At 40.7% G+C, this 15,175-nt stretch overlaps 1 protein-coding gene across 8 annotated transcripts in view; it reads left to right on the top strand.

Annotated features, from left to right (window-relative positions):
* The first annotated feature begins 4,012 nt into the window (after positions 1 to 4,012).
* a1cf (apobec1 complementation factor) overlaps positions 4,013 to 15,175 on the top strand; it is a 40,044-nt gene continuing 28,881 nt past the window's right edge. For 5 of the 8 annotated variants that reach the window (XM_072557861.1, XM_072557860.1, XM_072557857.1 and 2 more), the window contains exons 1-3: positions 4,013 to 4,120; positions 10,037 to 10,203; positions 12,984 to 13,118. In XM_072557861.1, coding sequence (XP_072413962.1) covers positions 10,084 to 10,203; positions 12,984 to 13,118 — 255 coding nt within the window. In that variant the 5' untranslated portion in view covers positions 4,013 to 4,120; positions 10,037 to 10,083. The remainder of the gene's footprint in view (positions 4,121 to 10,036; positions 10,204 to 12,983; positions 13,119 to 15,175) is intronic. The other 3 variants (XM_072557862.1, XM_072557859.1, XM_072557856.1) reach the window with 1 other exon arrangement.

The raw sequence follows: 15,175 nt of genomic DNA, 5'->3' as shown, positions 1-15,175 counted from the left end.
TTATTTCTCAGTTCCACCTAAATAACTTCCCTGGATGTATTTCTGGGAATATCCTCCCTCAGCACAGCTGTAATGCTATACCTTATCAAAAATGCCACTCCCCCTCCTCTCTTGCCTCCCTTTCTATCCTTCCTGTAGCATTTGTATCCTGGAACATTAAGCTGCCAGTCCTGCCCATCCCTGAGCCGTGTTTCCATAATTGCTATGATACCCTCGTCCCATGTTCCTACCCATGCCCTGAGTTCATCTGCCTTCCCTTTTAGGCCCCTTACATTGAAATAAATGCAGTTTAATTTATTAGTCCTACCTTGTCGCTGCCTGCCCTGACTGTTTGACTCACTTCTGTTCTCAGCTGTACCTGTCTCAGATCAATCTCTTTCCTCACTATCTCCCTGGGTCCCACCACCTGCGCACTCCCCTTCTACCCCAAAAGAGATTGCAATGATCCAAAAATGTGAATCCTTCTCCTATACACCAGCTCCTCAGCCATGCATTCATCTGCTGTATCCTTCTATTCCTGCCCTCACTAGCTCATAGTAATCCAGATATTACTACCCTTGAGGACCTCCTTTTTAAATTTCTGCCTAACTCTCTGTAATCGCCCTTCAGAGTCTCAACCTTTTCCTTTCCAATGTCATTGGTTCCAATGTGGACAATGACCTCCTGCTGGCCCCTCTCCCCCGTGAGAACATTCTGCACCCTCTCTGAGACATCCTTGATCCTGGCACCAGGGAAACAACACACCATTCTGCTTTTTCTCTGCTGGCCACAGAAACGACTATCTGTACCTCTGACTACAGAATCCCCTAACACAATTGATCTCTTGGAAGCTGACATACCCTCGTTGCATTAGAGCCAGTCTCAATATCAGAAGTTTGGCTGTTTGTGCTACGTTCCCCTGAGAATCCATCACCCCCTACATTTTCCTAAACAGCACACCTGTTTGAAATGGGTATATCCAAAAAGACTCCTGCTCTTGGTGCTGACCTCTCTCACCCTTCCTGGAGTTAACCCATCTATGTGACTGCATCTGAGACTTTCCCCCCTTCCTATAACTGCCATCCATCATATACTGTTGCTGTTGCAAATTCCTCATCGCTTCTATCTGTCTCTCCAACTGATCCACTCGATCTGATAAGATTTGCATCCAAAAGCATTTATGGCAGATATAATCTGCAGGAACCCTTAAACTCTCTTTAAACTCCCACATCTGACAAGAAGTGCATATCACTGCAAAGACCATTTTTGCTCCTTCACAATCTACAGACCCAGAAAATAACACCGTCTTATTCCTCTACAAACACTGCCCCAGGTTAAATTAATAGCTGTGGCTTATATTTTAAGTTTAATCAAGAGACTTATCTCCAAAAACATATAATCAAGTAAGAATCCACTATACTCACTACTGCAGCCTTTCTCTTGGACAGACTTAAAACAACAATTAACTTATCTGATTCTGTGCTGTGAACTTCACCCAACAGTTCCTCCAAGATTAGTTGTGAATTTTACTGTTTGTTAATTTTCCCAGATGCACTCCGATGTCCAGCAATACACAAATTCAAACAGCAAAGGCAGTAACTGTGCAGGTTCTCTCTCTCTCTCTCTCTCTCCCGCATTGTCCTCACCATGTGCTTCCTTTGTCTGCTCTTCTCCCTTTTAAAGCTGCTGTTGTTTTAACTTTTATTTTTCCCAAAGTTCCAAAACAATGCAACAGCATATAAAACAGTAATTGCTGCTCCTGGAATTCGAGGAAATCACCTCCAACTCCTAAAATACCTCAAAAAAAGGAGCAGCTCTTACAGCCAGAAATCTTTCCCGTCCTCCATCTTGGATTACCCAGAAAGGCTGAGTGAGTAAATGCATGGTATGGGTAAATGTGTAATCAGCAAAAATAATAATAGAATTATTATTTGAATAGCTGTGAATTGAGAGAGTGGAATGTTCAATAACAGGGAGAAAGTGAGGTCTGCAAATGCTGGAGATCGAGAGTGTGGTGCTGGAAAAGCACAGCAGGTCAGACAGCATCTGAGGAGCAGGAGATTCGACGTTTTGGGTCTGGGTGGCCTTGTGCACCACTCGCTGAAAGTAACTGGTAATGTAGGAAATTGTATGTTGCCCTTCATAGCAAGGAGATTTGAGTGCAGGAAGAAGGATGTCTTGCTGCAATTATACAGGGCATTGGTGAGGCCACACCTGGAATATTGTGTGCAGCTTTGATCTCCTTGTCTGTGAGGAAGCATGTTCTTGCTACAGATGGAGTGCACCAATTGGTTCCTGGGATGGCAGGACTGACATATGAGGAGAAGTTGAGTCAGTCAGGATTGTTTTCACTGGAGTTTAGAAGAATGAGGGGGAATTTCATAAAAACCTATACAATTCTAACAGGACAAGACAGGTTAGATGCTGGACGGATGTTGCAAATGTTAGGGGAGTTCAGAACTAGGCCTTATAGGTTAAGGATATGGGAACTAACTGTTTAGTACTGAGATGAGGAGAAATTTCTTTACCCAGAGAGTGGTACACCAGTGGAATTTAATAGTACGGGAAGTGGTTGAGGCCAAAACATTACATGTTTCAAGATGGAGGGAGTTGCAGCTCTTGTGGCTAAAGAAATCAAGGAGAATGGGAGAAAAGCAGGATTAGGGTATTGATCTAAATGATCACCATGATCATATTGAATGGCAGAGCAGGCTAGAGGGATCAAAAGGCCTACTCCTGCTCCTGTCTTCTTTGTAACAACAAGTAACATTGTTTACAGCAGCAACTTGAGGGGCTGGAAATCAGACATCTCAAAGAACTGCAGCAGCTTCAAAAAACAGGGCATTTTTCTTGCTTAAACAGGAAACATCTCCAGGAATTTCAATGTCATGTCAAGTTTGATTGGTTATTAGACAGAACCATTGCGACCCTCATGAAGAGAGCTGGGGCCAGGTGGGGGATCCTGTTCCTGCTTTCAGAGCTGAAGTGCTTTGAGAGTTGGAAGAGATGTCATTCTACTTCCCAATCACTGTCAAGTACGCCTTCCTGCATACCGGAGCAACGGAAATCTTCACAAGGTCATCAAGGCCCAGCAGCACTCACACAGTTTTCCAAAGCATGGGCTATCACCTGGCGCTACCAATATCACCTGGATCAAACCCAATGTAGTTCAAGCCCACTTCCCTTCACAGAAATTCACAATACCATATATCTAAGTCCAACACTTTGTAGCGTATTCTCAGCTTTAACATGTTAAAGTTAAAGAGGCAATAAGTGCACTGGAAAATCCATGAAAGTGGCCAGTGAATTGGCCAAAGAATAATTGGCAATGTTGGGACAACTCTACACAAATTCCAAATTATTACATGGTTATGAATTTTTATTTATTCAGTCACTATTGACTGGTGACACTGATGCATAACCCCTTGGCTCCCTTGTAACCCCTGTCTGCTACTGGACCATGTATCTAAAGCCTGGTCACGTGTAAGGCTATGGATGACCCTTTAATAACACTGGGAAAGTTTTGCATGGAATACACCCTTGCTATAAGAAAGATGCGCATTTGTATTGTGCTTTTATGACTACAGGAGGCAGCCGGCAAAGAATTGTTCTTTTTTTAAGTGTAGTCAGTGTTGTAATGTTGGAAATTGTTGTAAGCATTTTCCATCAGATGTCACCTGCTCCTGTCCTATTCATCACCAACAAGAGCCACAGCAAAGTCAACCAAAGGTGATGGGGAGCACATTTAAAACACGGTTAACAAGCAAAACATTTTTTTATTAAAAACTAATGGGAGATTTGACAATTGTTGGGTGCTGTATTATTAAACAATGTGAATACATGGGATTTTTATTTTGGTTTGATGGAGAACAGCTTCCTGTAAAGCCTGGCTCTGTTACAGTATGACTCTCAGTTTTACCTCTGTACAATAACCTTCTAGTTGCCAATCAAGCCGAGCAAAGGCTGCTTTGTGGGGAGATAGACTGAGTTAAAGTTTAACCTGGGCTGATTGTTAAACAGTCGTCCAGCTGAACCTTTGGATTTTTGATATGATGATTACAGAATAACATTGGTGACACGTCGCAAACCTCATCATAATCAAGGAGGACTTTTCCGGGCGCTGATCTCTCAAATTGCTCAGGTACTACATTTGTGGGTTTTTTTATATATATTTGGAGGGGATGGGGTCGTGCTTGGGGTTAATTCGGCAAGTTAGTTGTTTCCCCTCCAGTGAAATGTCTCTGAGGGAAAGGTACGGGGGAAGCTTGCGATTGTGTAAGGGTCTGTTTTAATTATATTTTGAAGTTTCCTATGTTGAGGGAGCTGGGCTGTGGTGGCTATGGTCACTCCAATCTTCGCTGGGGTACTCAGTGAAGTTTGAACAGTACACAAAAAAAGGGGGAGATCATTGATTCACTTCGTGAAAACGCCCTTTTTTAGGCAATTAAAGATTTGAAACCTTTGCAATGCTCGCATACACAAACAAAGTTGAAGGTAAAGCATCTTTAAAATGAGCCTTCAAAATCCCTCCCTGGTGTTTTGGGTCACTTTCAAGTAGATATTGCGGGGAAAGGTGGGGGGTTGGATTTCTGTGACAAAGATTATTGCTGTACTGTGCAATGGTCTCCGACAGCAGATGGGGTTTTCAGCTAAAGTTAACATCTGAGACGAGCCTCGATCGATCCGCACAAGACCAGCACACCAAACCCTGTTATCTCGTGTGTGCAAACAGTAACCAGGGTTTCTCCAAAGAGCTCTCTCACTCTGACGGTAAACGTGCATCGCTCAGAGCAGGAGTTGGCGCGGTCAGGTGAAAGCAAGTCTCCCCTAGCGTACTGCAGTAAAAGTGCTGAGCAAGGAATTCTGCCACCTCTCTCCAAAACTGGGCTGCACAACATCACGTGGCTGCTGGGGCGGGGGGTGGTTACAACCGGAGTGTGATTACGACATTCCGACCCCACTTCTAAAACACGCTAGATAAATAACTTTTTTAGACAAAAACCCAAGGTCCAAAGAGTGCAGCCCCAAACCCAGATTGGTCACTCAGAGGTAAAATACATGACATGAACTGTTCCAGTCCACTCGAAAGTGCTTTGCTGAGCTCTCCCTGGCACCAATAAGGGAAAGCTAGCAATGACTGATGGCAATACTGGTGCAGGGACACACAGATTTGCAAATGCAAACGTGTCAACCTCGAGATTTGTGACTGATAAGGGAGTAAAAGTGTAGGGAACAGGCAAAAAATGAGGAGGGGGGGGTGGTGGTTAAGCTCATGTTCGGACCAGTAATGACTTACCTAGTATGGGCCAGGCCTGAGGGGCCGAATGGCCTACTACTGTTCGTGTGCACCTATGTTAGGACTTGAGTCTTACCCCATTTCTGTTTCTGGCTTCATTGGCATATTGTAAGGAGGCACTTAATTGATTTATTAAGTACCTATGATTTAATACAATAGAAAACTTAGATTCTGAATAATTTAAGTTTTATTTTCTTAAAACTTATAATAAAATCCGTCCAGTGTGGGAGCAGGCCATTTGGCCCAAGTCCACTCCACCCCTGCAAAGATTATCCCGCCCAGACCCACTCCACTACCCTATCCCTGTAACCCTGCAATTAGCATGCCTAATCCACACATTTTTGGACTGTGGAAGGAAACCAGAGCACCTGGAGTAAATTCACACAGACACAGGGAGAATGTGCAAACTCCATACAGGCGTGGATTTGAATCGGGTCCCTGGTACTGTGAGACAGCTGTGCTAACCACTGAACCCCTTATCCTAAAAATAATCTTAATTTTGAGAAAAAAGTTAGTAAGCATTGGAGTTTACATTATGGAAAGCTCATTTGTATGATTGTAGAGGCCACAGTTATCACTGTCACATTTATATAATTTTTTTAAGTTCTGTTTTTTTTATGATGGATTGTGGCCAACAGTGCTCTGTGGGGAAAAGAAATCCAACCACACTATTTGTCTTTTTGATGATTTTTAAACTGATGATGTCAAGTTACAAAACTTATTTGCCATAGGAAATAATTTTCCTGGTTTATTTTATTTAAAACCAGATCAATTTTCATGCATTTCTCCAACCTTGTCTTAACACTCATGTCAAATATGATAACCTCTGCTATCTCTTCATAACTAAAGCTGTTCATCCTTCATCTCAATTTTTTGAATCACTTTTGTAGTATCACCATGGCTTTGAGATTATCCCTAAATAATACACAAAGATGTGGATGTAATATTCTAAATGTGATTGGAAGATTCCACAGAAATGGTCTGTAGTTGCTTTGTAATACGAAATGTAAGCGTTTCTGAAAAAAAGAGACATGTTGGGGAAACATCTTACACTCATCAGGACAGATGCAAGAATACAAAATTGCAAAAAGAACAATGATTTATACTGCATGCGAAAAGGGTACTGATCAATGGGGTCCCAATGTCAGGGAGCATTGACATGGTGGTAGCATCACGGGATTATAATCCAGAGTCCCAGGAGAATGTTCTAGATGCAGGGTACACACCCCATAATGGCAGATGGTATGTAGAATTTAAAAATAAATATAAATTTAAATGTAACCCCCTTTCAAGTGATGTAAGCCCCATCTAATTTATTAATGCTCATTGTGGAAGGAAATCTGCCGAAATGTGACTCCAATCCAACAATGATGTGATTGACTGTCTGACCAATTAGCGATAGGCAATGAAGGCCTACCTAGTGACACCTTTACCCATGAGTGAATTTAGGAACATGGGTGTAGGAATAGGCAATCATAGAATCCCATTCGGCCCATCAAGTCTCAACAGACAGTCTGAAAAGCATCTCAGCCAGACCTACCTCCCCACCCTATCCCTGTAATCATGTATTTCCCATCGCCAATCCCACCTCTGGACACAAGGGAAAGTTTAGCACGGCCAATCCACCTAACCTGCATGTCTTTGGACTGTGAGAGGAAACTGGCCAGTACAGCCCATCACGTCTACTCTGACATTTAATACAATCATGGCCGATTGTACACGTCAATGCCTTTTGCCACACTTTACATATAACACTTTATGCCATAAATAACCAAAATGTCATCATCAAAATGTACTCAAAGACTGAGTTTTCACAACCCTCTGATTTAAGCAATTCCAAAGATTCACCCGCCATCCAATAAAAAACTCCTCATCTGTATTTCTTAATAGAAAAGTGCTGCATTTCAGATGAGACGTTAGCTTAGCAGGATGTATAAGATCCCTTGTCGTTATTTCAGTGAACAGAAGGAGTTCTCCCCAGTGCCCTGAATAAAATTTATCGCTCAATCTACACCATAAAACATCAGATTGTCTGATCATTATCACATTGCTGTGTTTGGGAGCTTGCTGTTTGCAAATTAGTTGCTGTAATTCCTTCAATATTCCAACAGTGACTATATTTCAAAAAGTATTTCATTCGTTTTGTAATGGTCTTCACGACGTTCACTGGTCATGAAATATGCTACATATATATGAGCTAGACCTTAGTTGGCACTTCATTTAAAAACATGATTAAGAAGCACAAAGTGGGCTAAATTTATTGCTCCCCAAAAATGGGCACAGGGAGTAGGTAATTAACTTAGATCCATGGATTACAGTGCAGACAGACTGCCAATTTCATGTTGTTTACTCGCTTCAGTGATTTCAATTTATAGCCAGTGCAAACTGTGCTGTTGACTGACTAGACACATCATCAAGGGGAGACAGTGGTTGGCACCACTTAGAGCCAGTTGCAATGTTTAAAGGAAAGATGCATTTTAGTTTCATCCAGCAATGTCAGCTGGGCAGGAGGAGGATTTGACCTGGGAAACATCGAACGATGACACAAAGTGGGACACAACAGACTCCAAGGTTATAAAATCTTGCAGGAAAGGCAATGCTGGAGGAGGTGGAAAGGTGTAGAAGTTCTCTATGACTGCACAGAGCAACAGTGCTTTGTAGACACCCACTCAGAGTCTGATAGCTATGGGAGTTAGTGCTGGGATTCAGGACCCCCCACCCCCCCAAAGACCTGGATACAGTGCAGTAAGAAGTTCAGTGAACTCAAACGAGTGGTCAAGGTCAGCAAATGTAACTTTGAGTGGCATATCCTACCAATTGCAATAGCTTTACACACTGCTCAACTCCCCAGTTTGCCAACTAATATAACAACAATCTCTATCAATCATTACATTTATCTGACAGTGATATGTTGCAACTGATCCTAATACAGTATGCATGGCTGCAAGAAGTTGTCCATGCAACATTTAGATTTGGGTGACCTATTTTCTTTCCACTGAACGGCCCCTTCAAATGTGATTACGTGGCTGTATACATTATCTCTCACACACCAAAGCCTGTGTGGCTTGCAACCACAACATCTCTGATTTACATGCTGATGATAGTTTGAGCATGCATGTGCTACTCTGCACTTCACAACCCCAGCTTTGTGGTTTTCTTCTTTCCTATATTGAAGAAATGCAACCTGACCAATGGTGGGGTAGGGAAGGGGCTATGGTAGTTTGGAATTGGCAAGAAAACAGTGATAACTTACAGCTTCCAGTTTAGCTATTGATACTGCGCATAATTTAGGGATAGCAGAGAGATGGAATCCGCACATGGTGGGAACCTCGGTACATGTAGTCTGCAGCAAGGGCATGAAACAAGGGGGTACTTATAGGTATCAATGTGCTGGACCCTTAGGCTGCACACATGTCCTGTTGCAGAGGACCCAGACGAAGATTTGATTGGGCAACAGAAGAACCCTGCTGAGCTTGATAGTTGCCTGCCTTGGGAATCTCACCAGAAAATCTGAGGTCAATGATGAACAGAACGAAGGAGTTTGACACAGCTTGGCATTGGACAGTGAGCAGAGTTTGAGTCCAACTCTTCCAGCATAGAAATGGGGGCCAACTCCATGAAGGCGTGGTGGTACAGACAGTAACTATAATTCCCTTTGTTCAGGGAATTCCTTGCTCATTGTAACTCACATGGCTTGCTTTCAAAATCAGCATATGGCGAAAACCTAAAATAACAGAACAACCATATTCTAACATCAAACTATGGCCTTACACAAATGGCATGTCACATGATGTAGGCACAAGGGGTCCACTGTCAGCAGTGAAATGTCCTGCTGTCGTTGCCCTTTACAGTTACAGAGGAGCTCTATACTTTTCCACTCTCTGCAACAAAGTCCCTATCGTGAGATGGCATAACCTTGACGTCTTAAAGTGAACATCTCCCCATTACAACTGTGACTCTGAAACGCAGAAGAATGAAATAAGTGACAATACCAACTGGACTCTGATGCGAGTTTTTAATAAGCTAAACTCATGGAAAAGTAAGTTGACTTTATTTCTGTCCACAATGCCACATTAATGTGTTCTGCAATTGCCAACATCTGCTCCCTCTTGCTTTGCTTTGGTCCAACTGTGACATTGCTGCCCTGTTAAAACTGCAAGCATTGTTTTTTAACTGTCACCTTAATCAAGGTGTTATGAATTCCACACTCCTTTTAATGGTCTGACGATCTTATATTTCCCATTTCAATTATGTAGGCCCTTCCAAATCTAAGAATGGAATGGGACTTGCCAATGAGAGTACGGGCAGAGAGTGCACTGGGTGGCTTTCCAACTGCCTGATCTTTTTGCAATTTTCCAGGAAATGGCTTCAATCCAACAGAGGGCCTATAGTCCAATGAATGGCTACTTATAGAACACTTTCCACCCTGCCTTCAACTTTGGGGCCAGGAAAGGGTTTCAGGGATTTAAGTGAGAATGGAATATAGGCTTGTGCAGTAATAGTGAGATGAAGCAGAGTTGCAGGAGGTTTGCATGAATTATGAAACTGCGCATGGAGCATGTGGGTTGAATGGCTTGTTTCTGTGCATTAAATTCAAAGTGATTCTATGTAATTTTACATAATTCTGTGAGATGGGTGTTGTCTATCACTTACAGGTATAATTGCAGATTAATGGCATTTTTTTACAGAACTTTGAAACAACGAACCAAACTTTTTATGTAATTTTACTTAAATACGTTTTGAATTTGGATTTGATTGCAGTGAGCACCTCTAATTATCCTGATTTATTTTGCTGATAATCATTCACAATGGAATCAAATCAAAAAAACGGGGATGGATTGACCGGCACTCAAAAAGAAGCAACATTACGTGCATTGATTCACCGCACAGGATATAGCTTGGTGCAGGTAGGAGCTCACATCCACCAGGTCAGAAGAATTACAGTGATTGTTTTAAAACCAAACCGCTTCTCATCAATGCCTAAAGACTCCACTATCCCATGATTCAATTCGATCATGCCTGATCAGAATGTCAAATCCATTTGCCTGCCTAACTTTCATATCCCTACACACCAGTAACTTAACAAAAAACTATGCATTTAAGTTCTGAAAGCTCCAGTTAGACCATAAGACATAGGAGCAGAAGAGGTTATTTGGCCAATCGAATCCATTCCATTATTCAATGAGTGTACTGGGAGTGGTCTGCTACCCTCTGTGTGGATAAAAAACACTTCCTGATTTCACTCTGAATGGTCTAGCTCAAATATAAAGATTATATCCATATTAATGGAATAACCTACACCATTAAATATGAATATCTTATCATTTATAAATGTCATTGATAGAATTGTGCTTAAAAAGAGTAAAATATGACAAAAATATTTTTGTAAAAGAAGGTTTTTATCTTTGCTACTTTCATTTCAGTAACTAGTTACCTGTCTTAGAAACAACTAAAAGTAATATTCAGTCTATCATGCCTGTTCCAGCAAATAGTCTATCTTATTCCCACTTTACAGCTCTTGGTCTGTAGCTCTGTAGATTACAAAACTTAACTTTCATCCTCAATTCTTCTTAAGTATAATGTTTTAAAATGTACCTCATTACCCCTTTTCAACCTGAAATTTCAGATACCCCTTACCATTGAGGTGAACAAGAAGATTCACCCCAATACCTTATTAATCCTTCTCCCCACCACTCCCTGGTTATTGACATCTCTGCTAAGGAAATAGAGCTTTCCTTTCCATTCTATCTTGGCGCCACCTAATTTTATGCGTCTTAATTAAATTTAATCCTAAACCTCCATTTCAACGAACACAGCTTATCCAATCTTACCTCATAATTAACAATCTGCATTCACCATCTGTACTGATTCCTGATGAAAGGCTTTTGCCCGAAACGTCGATTTTCCTGCTCCTCGGATGCTGCCTGAACTGCTGTGCTTTTCCAGCACCACTCTAATCTAGACTCTGGTTTCCAGCATCTGCGGTCATTGTTTTTACCTACCATCTGTACCATGTCCAGTGTAATTCCGTACTTGCTGTAATGTGGTGACCAGAATTCCATGCAGAACTCTAGCTGTGATCTAAATAGCGTTTTAAGAAAAGTTCCAGCATTTTGAACTCTGTGCTTCAGCTCATTAATAATGTATTCCTTCTACTTGCTTAATCATGTTGCCTTCCATTTCATGGATCTGAGGACACGCACTCAAATGTTCCTCAATTCATCAACGCTTCTCAGTCCTACCATTTATTATGTATTTCCTTGCCTTCTTAAGCACACTGCTTTATACTTAAATGACTAAACAGACCCATTGCTGGGTCACTGTAATCATTTCTTTGATCAGCCACAAAAAAGTTTGATTTGCACCTAACCTGGACTAATCTTTCTTTAATCATCCTATCTAATGCAATCATAATAAATCTGCTCTTAGTCCAAATCAGTGCAATACAATACTTCCACTTCTAAATCATGGAAGTTAGCTTAATAATTTATTATGACAATAAGTCTGTGATATGGCTGGAATTATTTGTCATTACACCTAAAACTGCAATTGTTCAAATGGAAGTTTTGAATTGGAATGATGTTAAGCACCTTCAGAGACAAAGGGTTGTTTCTGTTAAAATGCAAAGATTAAGCAAGATCAAGGACAATGTACACAATAGTTTTACATATTATGTTTTTGAAGTTTTATATAGTCTATAAAAGTTCAATACAAGATTACAAATCAATTCATATATAGAGAAGTTTGATTCACCCTCAAACTGGACAATGATCACTTGCTGAAATGAACTGATGTGCAAAATCTTTGGATTTAACTATTTTTCCCCATTTGTTGTGTTAAGAAAATTCCTGGATTCACCCCCACAATAACTGACAATATTATACTAAGACGGGAGATTTGAGAGGAATTGAATTTGTACAGGAACAGCACAGAAAAGACAATATAACAGGAATCTGTTTTTCATTTACCCTGATATTTTTCATTTTTATTTTGTTGTTCAATCCATTGAAGCAAAGCATCAATGTGTGAAGTTGTGAAGCGTCAACATTGTAAACAGTCATAAAGAATGGACCTTAAAGGAGAGTGAAAATTAGAGTATATGTTTAATTCTAATCACAGTTCATGAATGCTAGAATTCAAACAGCACCGTGTGTAAAGGCATTTTGTCAGCGTCAGTAGTTGATGTTTATTCAGGTGTATTAACGGCTGCTCAACTTTTATAACTGGCTTAAAATCCTTGATTTTTTTCATTAGTATTTTTTAGTGTCAAATTGTAACATCAAAAAGCAGAAAATCTGAGGGGAAGAATTGGGGTCCAAAATAATATATTCATCACTCAATAATAATAAACCAAATTAGAACAAAACTCAGATTTGATTTTGTCAGTAACAAATATATAAATAATACATTATATTATCTGCCAACATTTTGAAATTAAGGCAGAGCTCTGCAAAGATCAGATAGAGGTGAATCAGACAGATTTGACACTTGGGGGATAAACGCTGTGTAAAACAAAATCTCTTTTCACATTACGACACCGTGTGATTTTGTTCCTTGTTACTGACTCAGTATTTTGTTCCATCTTCTGGGTGTAAATAACATTCAGTTTACTTTACTGAAGATGTAAACCATCTAATATTTATTGAAGGGTTTTGTTATATTTTAAAAAAAAACGAACAGCAATTATCTGATCTCCCTTTCTTTGCAGGAAAATGGACAAAGAAAATATGGGGGACCCCCTCCAGGGTGGGAAGGCCCACCCCCTGAGAGGGGCTGTGAGATTTTCATTGGCAAATTGCCACGGGATCTTTACGAAGATGAACTTGTACCCGTCTTGGAAAATGTAATATTTTATGTCCGCTTTCTAACTTACTTTCTGTCTGTCTCATTGGAAACACATCAAGGCAATTAAAATCAAGTTGTGACTATGTGTTGCAGGCAGCTGGATTTCAAATAGTTTTCATTGATGGGTAGATCTTTTTCAAGATTGGGTTTTATTATAAAATTAGGTCAGGAATTGCTTCCTTTCAGGTTATTGTTCAAGTTTCATTGCACAGATAAATTTTTGTTCCTTCCCCATGCCACCTGCTTTCAGATTCCCAAGTGTCTACTAACTGTCCTTGAGTTAGTTATTAATTATCATTTGGCAGCTGATTCCTTGTTGAAGTGCAGATAAAATCACAAGTTCATAATGGAGAGGCAGTTTGTTTATGCACCAAGTTACTGCATCACTGGGCTATCATAGAGTCATCGAGATGTACAGCATGAACAGACGCTTCGGTCCAACCCATCCATGCCGACCAGATATCCCAACCCAATCTAGTCCCACCTGGGATATTAGCCCATATCCCTCTAAACCCTTCCTATTCATAGACCCATCCAAATGCCTCTTAAATGTTGCAATTGTTCCAGTCTACACCACTTCCTCTGGCAGCTCAATCCATACACGTACCATCCTCTGGGTGAAAAAGTTGCCCCGTAGGTCTCTTTTCTGGTGCTCCAGGGAAAACAGCCCCAGCCTGTTCAGCTTCTCCCTATAGCTCAAATCCTCCAACCCTGGCAACATCCTTGTAAATCTTTACTGAACCCTTTCAAGTTTCACAACATCTTTCCTATATGCACGCAATATTCCAACAGTGGCCTAACCAATGACCTGTACAGCCGCAACATGACCTCCCAACTCCTGTACTCAATACTCTGACCAATAAAGGAAAGCATACCAAACGCCTTCTTCACTATCCTATCTACCTGCAACTCCAATTTCAAGGAGCTATGAACCTGCACTCCGCGGTCTCTTTGTTCAGCAACACTCCCTAGGACCTTACCATTAAGTATATAGGTCCTGCTAAGATTTGCTTTCTCAAAATGCAGCACCTCACAGATATGTGTGTTTGATAGTACAATTGAGGAACAGACCTTCGGCATCACCAACTTTATACCACAATTTCAGTACATCCTCTGAACATTTGAACTCAATTGATTTAGTACTAAAACTCTCTCCACTGCTGCCTCAGACATTCTGGACATGGTGGGTGACAAGCTAAATAAACAGGTGTCTGTAGGTTTCCTATACATCCAATATGCAGTCTCATAATTTTGCCCAAATGTAATCTGCCACTGATGAACCCAATGAGAATCTCTATTGATATATTTTCTGGATTTTTCGGTTGCCTCCTTTGTGGTAATGTTGCTGAAACGTAAGGTTGCAGGTCTGTAACAGGATTAGAGAGGTCCCAGGCAGACTCACAGAAATCCAACTCCATAGACACTCAGTACTGTCACATTGAGCTAACTCCAATTACAAATAACATCCATTGCCTTTCATTTAATCATTAACTTGATACTTGAAGGCCTTAGATTGGCCTTAGAGTTTACCACGCAAAGGCTTTATCTAAGGTATCTTGTAAAGTTATGATGCATTATGTTTTGAAATGGGAGTGTCTGTTCAGAGCTGTTCAGGCCAGATATCAAGATGTTTTTTCAAACAGTGTTTATTTACACTATGAACAAATCTGGCCTAAGCTATTGTAGTTCCAAGCTTACTACAATAGGCATGTCACCAGGCATATCACACTAGCTCATCTGCTTCTCTGTTGAAGGCTATCCTTACACACCATAATTTGTCCCTTCTTATGAAACCTATTAAGATTGATTGATAAAGATCTACCCTTTTAATGGGTGTCTTTAATGATACTATTATCATACATGGATTCTCACGTTTTTGTGCTGTTGATATTTTCCAATTATTTAGATCAGGTTAATGGGTTTCAAGTATGATATGAACAATCCTCACAATGTCGTAAAGAGCTATCTGTTCTATAGCTCACCATGGAGTAGGTTTAATGTCACCATGCTCCTTTACTGTAGAGATCATTAGGGTCTGCTTGGCATGGTGTGGTA

Source organism: Chiloscyllium punctatum, chromosome 38 (assembly GCF_047496795.1).
Source record: "Chiloscyllium punctatum isolate Juve2018m chromosome 38, sChiPun1.3, whole genome shotgun sequence".
Taxonomy (NCBI): Eukaryota; Metazoa; Chordata; class Chondrichthyes; order Orectolobiformes; family Hemiscylliidae; genus Chiloscyllium; species Chiloscyllium punctatum.
The sequence above is the reverse complement of the archived record's forward strand: the minus strand, read 5'-3'. Positions and strand labels throughout refer to the sequence as shown.